At 46.9% G+C, this 6,000-nt stretch overlaps 1 protein-coding gene across 1 annotated transcript; it reads right to left on the bottom strand.

Moving 5' to 3' along the window:
- Positions 1 to 2,154: 2,154 nt before the first annotated feature.
- Positions 2,155 to 6,000, bottom strand: LOC125590538. The gene is made up of 3 exons (XM_048764137.1): positions 4,870 to 6,000; positions 4,540 to 4,801; positions 2,155 to 4,349 (listed from the first exon to the last, which is right to left on the bottom strand). Exons 1-3 carry the CDS (start codon positions 5,998 to 6,000, stop codon positions 2,155 to 2,157), a joined length of 3,588 nt encoding a protein of 1,195 aa, XP_048620094.1.

The raw sequence follows: 6,000 nt of genomic DNA on the forward strand, positions 1-6,000 counted from the left end.
CATGCGCGGCGGCACCTCGTGCTCCACATGTCCTTCAGCATGGCCTGCTCACATGCAAGCTGACACCACGCCCTCTACCTGTCTGAATGCATGGCCTGCTCCCATGCAAGCTGACACCACGTCCTCCACATGTCTGGCCGCATGGCCCGGTCGCATGCATCGCGACACCTCGTGCTTGGCCGTTCCACCTCGTGCTCCACATGGCTGGCTGCATGCCTCAGTCTCATGCAGGATGACACACCCCACGTCCAGATGGCCTGCTGCATGACTGAAGTGCATGCAGGTCGACACCCCATCTCACACATGGCTGGCCGCATGCTTCGGTCGCATGCATCGCAACACCTCGTGCTTGGTCGTTCCACCTCGTGCTCCACATGTCTACTTGCATGTACAGGTTGCATGTACTGCAACACCTCCTGCTTCCCTTGACACATACACTGTCAAGAGCCTGCCACCACGTCCTGAACACATGCACATCAAGCCACCTCGAGCTTCTCGGTCGATTCGGCCTATTTCGGCCTTTCTGGTGAATTTTCGTCCCGCGATCACTCCCAATATTTTTCGACGCCCGTTCTGATGATCTGATTATTTTTAATAAGCTCCAAATGAATCCTGACTTGATGGAAAATATTTCCCGAGTTTCCGGCTTTTTCGAAAAATTCCATAATACCGAAATTAGGGTTTTTCGCCCAATTTCCGGTCTTCCTGTTGTGCTTCCAAAAGTGTCATGCTTCAAACGTCCTTTGAGTAAATATACCACATTGTCTAACCATTGTCTAGTGGGATACTTGACTCATGGTTCAGACAAAAACAATCTGATCGTCCACGACTCGATCACCCAAAGGTTACTCGACCATTTTTTTTTTTTTTTTTTTAATGGGTTTCTACATTCTCCCCCCTTAACAGAATTCGTCCTCGAATTCTAAGGTTCTGAGGGGCCTCCTTCTTCCATCACAGCATCCTCTCGGAAGAACTCAGGGTGATCGGTTTTAAATCGCTCTTCATCTTCCCAAGTAACATGAATCCTGTTTTGTCTTCCCCAGAAAACTTGTACTTGAGCAATCTCACGATTCTTCAGCTTCCGAATACGCCGTTCTCCTAATCTGATTGGTCCTTCCGGATACGTAAGGTTTGTCCTCAACTCCTCTAGTCTCTCGGGTTCAACAGTACTTGGATCCCGTATATGTTTCCGAAGCATGGAAACATGAAATACAGGATGTAGACGCATATCCTCTGGCAGATCCAAACGGTAAGCTACCTCACCAACTTTCTCGATGATCTTGTACGGACCAATGAACCTGACCGCAAGTTTCCCGACCTTGCCAAATCTGTCCTTCCCTTTCTGTGCAGTAACTTTCAAATAGACCCAATCTCCTATCTCAAAAGTTACCTCTCTTCTTGACTGGTCTGCGTACTTCTTCTGACGGTCCTGAGCCTTCTTCATGTTGGCCTGAATCGTCTCTAGTTTAATCATGGTCTCCTGAACGATAGGTGACCCAAACATTCTTCTTTCGCCCACTTCCGTCCAGCACATAGGCGTTTTGCATGGCCTTCCGTATAACGCTTCATAAGGTGACATCCCTATGCTCGAATGATGACTGTTGTTATATGAGAACTCGACCAACGGTAAATGCTTCTCCCAAGTTCCTGCCCAATCGAGAATACACATCCGAAGCATGTCCTCGATGGTCTGAATGGTTCTCTCCGTTTGGCCATCTGTTTCTGGATGGAACGCCGTACTTCTGAATAGTTTAGTTCCCAAGGCTTCTTGCAGTGCTTCCCAAAATGATGCCGTGAACCTTGGATCGCGATCTGAGACGATGTCTGAGGGTACTCCATGTAACTTCACGATTTGGTCGATGTACAGCTCGGCCAATACTTCAACTTTATCAGTGTCCCGCATAGGCAACAAGTGTGTAACCTTGGTTAACCTATCCACAATCACCCATATCGAGTTGTTCGATCTACCTGGAGCAGTGGGTAATCCGGTAATGAAATCCATGGAAATCGAGTCCCATTTCCATTGAGGTATCGGAAGACTCTGCAATAATCCTCCTGGAACTTGATGTTCGACCTTGACTTGTTGACAAGTTGCACACTGCGCGACCCATTGCGCTACTGATCTCTTCATTCCCGGCCAATGATAGTATCTTCTTATGTCTCGGTACATTTTGAACTTCCAGGATGGATACTAAGTAAAGAATGGTGTGCAATCCTTAGTATCTCATCTCTCAGCCCTTGTCCTTTAGGAACCGTGATCCTCCCATTAATTAGCAAGGTTCCATCCTCCGCCAAGTAGTATCCAGCATTATTTGGCCCGGCTTGTCCTTTGAGTTCTTCAGCAATCTTCAGTAGCTTCTCATCCTTAATTTGTTCTTCTCGAATTCTCTGAATCAAGCTGGCCTGATTCACCGCTTGAAGTCCCAATGGCTCGCTCGCTTGCCCTTCCAAAACGACCAACTTCACTTGTTTCAACTCTTGGTTCAATAGCTCCACTTCTTTCTGCAAATCTGCGTCCAACTTTCTTCGACTTAAGGCGTCCGCAACAACATTCGCTTTACCAGGATGGTAGCGAATCCTTATATCGTAGTCTGCCACAAACTCCATCCACCTACGCTGGCGCAGGTTGAGATCTGGCTGAGTGAAGAGGTATTTAAGACTTTGATGGTCCGTGTATACCTCTACTTCTTCTCCATACAAGTAAGATCTCCAAATTCGCAAAGCGAACACTACAGCCGCTAACTCCAAGTCATGTGTACTGTAGTTATCCTCATGCTTCCGTAGTTGTCGTGAGGCATACGCGATGACTCGCCCATCTTGCATAAGAACACAACCTAACCCAACTCGTGAAGCATCCGTGTAAACCGTGTAAGGTTTACCTTGCTCGGGCAAAGCTAACACAGGTGCGGTCGTGAGAGCTTCCTTCAACTTCTTGAAAGCCTTCTCGGTTTCTTCCACCCATAAGAAAGGAACTCCTTTACCGGTAAGTTTAGTTAAAGGCTTTGCAATGGAGGAAAAGTCCTTAACAAACTTCCGATAATAGCCCGCAAGTCCGAGAAAACTCCTTACTTCCGTCACAGTGGTAGGTCGAGGCCATTCCCGTATGGCTTGGACCTTTTCTGGATCAGCAGCAACGCCCTCTCCTGATACTATGTGACCCAGAAATCCTATCTCTCTCTTCCAAAACGAGCACTTGCTGAACTTGGCAAATAGCTTCTGATTCCGTAACCTTTCCATAACCAGTCTCAGATGCTCTTTGTGCTCCTCCTTACTTCTCGAGTACACCAGGATGTCATCAATGAAAATGATCACGAACTTGTCGAGATAGTCGTGAAACACTTCATTCATCAAACGCATGAAAGCCGCAGGTGCGTTCGTGAGACCAAAGGGCATAACTACAAACTCGTACTGCCCATACCTCGTCCGAAACGCCGTCTTCATAATGTCTGACTTGGCAATAGGAATTTGGTGATACCCTGATGCCAAATCAATCTTCGAAAACCAACTAGCTCCCTTTAGTTGGTCTAACAACTCGTCTATCCTCGGAAGAGGATACTTATCTTTTATCGTGATGTTGTTGATACCACGATAATCGATACACAACCTCATGCTTCCGTCCTTTTTCTTCACAAATAGCACAGGAGCTCCCCAAGGTGAAGAGCTCGACCGAATGAATCCCTTTTCCAATAGATCTTCCAATTGCTTCTTTAGTTCAGCCAACTCCGCAGGTGCCATCCGATATGGTGCCTTAGCTATAGGTTTTGCTTCAGGCTCCAAATTGATCGTAAAGGGATTACTCCGAGGTGGAGGTAATTCCTTTAGTGGTGCAAAGATATCCTCGAACTCTTGGACCACTTCTATGTCTTCGACCTTAACTTCATCATTAGTGGCTCCTCCACTAACCGATAAGGTCACCAAATATACTTCCCCATCTTGAAACACATCTTGTACTCTCATTGCTGCTACCAAAGACACGGTCATACTAGGACTGATTCCATAGTACACCATCTCTGGTCGTTTGCCTCTGCCAAACAACAACCTTCCTTTTCCACAGTCGATCTGAACTCTGTAGCCCGATAACCAATCCATTCCAAGGATTACTTCGTACCCTTTCAAAGGCACGACTAACAAATCTGCCACAAACTCTTTGCCTTGAATGACCAATGGAACATTCTTGATACACTGATCTGCTTGAAGGGTTCGGTCTGCGGGGGTCAAGACGGCCACGTTTATCCTGTCAACCACAAAACAATCCCAAAACCGGGCAGCTACTTCAGGGGTCACAAAACTATGTGTTGCCCCCGAGTCGAACAATACATGTGTGGGTTTACCAGCAACATGTATGGTTCCTGCCACAGTAACCCAATCAACAATATCTCAATCAAAAACTAATCAAAATTCGCACAACCATCAATCATCAATCCAAAATTTCTAAACGCGCAACCTAGCGATCAAGCAATCTATACTTAACCAGCATACTAACTAGGTTTCAACAACTAAATTCCATTCAATAAACAGAGGAGGTTAAGCACCCAATACCTGTGATGGGACCGCTTGACGGTCCTGCATTGTCTGGGTTTTCTACCCCTAAGGCATAAACTCTACCTCCTAGGTTTTGTTTCTTTGGTGCTGGCTCAATAGCTGGACGGCTAGGAGGAGCTCGGATCGCGAGAGGGGTCGCAGGGATTGGCTTGTTTGGACATGACGATGCATAATGGCCCTTCCTTCCACAGAAGAAACAAGTAACATCTTCCATCCTCAGCGATGAATAACCCTGCTGGTTACTCCATGGGTTATTCCGCTGATTTTTGGGACAAAACCTCGAAATATGTCCCGGCTGATCACATGTGTAACATACCCCAGTGTTACCACGATTGTTGGCTTGGCCTCCAAGTCCTCGCCCTTTTCTTTGTAAGATCTTGGACCCTTGTTGAAATTTGGCCTTTCTCCTTGGCTAAACTTGGTGTGTCCACCAGAATGTGGTAAGGTCTTCCTTTCAGCCTCCAATACAGTCTCAACATTAACAGCCTTTTCTACCAGATCCGATAAGCTGCTAAAGTTGCTTCCAGCTAAACGACTTCCAAGCTCCGGCTTCAATCCGTACATAAAGTTACGGATCATAGTTGCTTCATCTTCACGCCCATCAAAAACATGTCGCCTCAACCTTGTGAACTCAGATTCGTAACTCCTCACTGGCCTATCTCCTTGAACAAGGTTCATGAATTGGCGCTCCAACCGATGCTTTGCTTCTGGAGGAAAATATTTCCTCTCAAACTCTCCCTTGAACGATTCCCATGATGTGATGGTGTGTCCACGCTGCCTGTCTATACTGTCCCACCATCCTGTTGCGTCGCCTTCCAAATAGTACACCGCGATCTTCTTCTGATACTCCTCCGGACACTCCATAGCCTCAAAGTTCTTCTCCATCATAGTAATCCACTTGCCGGCTTCAATAGGATCGGATCCTCCTTTGAACTTGTAGGATCCAATGTTCTTCATGGTAGATAATAGCTTGGAAACTTCAGGGGGTTGAGTACGCCTGCCTTGGTTACCAAGTGCCTCGGTCATCACGTCATGTAAAAGCTTCAAGGTGTTTTCCGCTCCTTGATCTTGTGGTCCTTCAGTGGCACGGTTCTGATCTGGCCTTGGGTGTGATTGAACGGATTGATCATGTTGATGTCTCCGGTCCCAATTACGACTTGGGCCAATACTCGCCAAACTGTCTTCCCTCACTCTAGTCCTGTTACCGTACACAGGAAAAGATCTTGTTCTCTGCAGAGGGGTCCTATCGTGTCCAAACATCTCACTGATGCCATTTCCATCCTCCTGATCTGATCTGTAACCCAATCCTCCGCATGTCCAATCCATACCCTCTCCCCATATCCGACCTCGTCCATCATCACCTGTCCCGCGATTAGCCATCTGCACACAATCAAAAGGGTAAGTCATATTCCTACTACGGGAAGCGGCTGGTTTCCTAATCATCTTTTTGCGACTCAT

Source organism: Brassica napus, chromosome C7 (genome assembly GCF_020379485.1).
Source record: "Brassica napus cultivar Da-Ae chromosome C7, Da-Ae, whole genome shotgun sequence".
NCBI classification, from domain to species: domain Eukaryota; kingdom Viridiplantae; phylum Streptophyta; class Magnoliopsida; order Brassicales; family Brassicaceae; genus Brassica; species Brassica napus.

What these genes read in the sequence shown, in the direction of transcription:
- LOC125590538 (XM_048764137.1), bottom strand. Translation starts at nt 6,000, where the DNA reads ATGAGTCGCAAAAAGATGATTAGGAAACCAGCCGCTTCCCGTAGTAGG. An exon ending in AGGCCAAGCCAACAATCGTG is followed by an intron (nt 4,802 to 4,869) that starts GTAACACTGGGG and finishes CCCAAAAATCAG; the next exon opens with CGGAATAACCCATGGAGTAA. An exon ending in GTCAAGCGGTCCCATCACAG is followed by an intron (nt 4,350 to 4,539) that starts GTATTGGGTGCT and finishes TTACTGTGGCAG; the next exon opens with GAACCATACATGTTGCTGGT.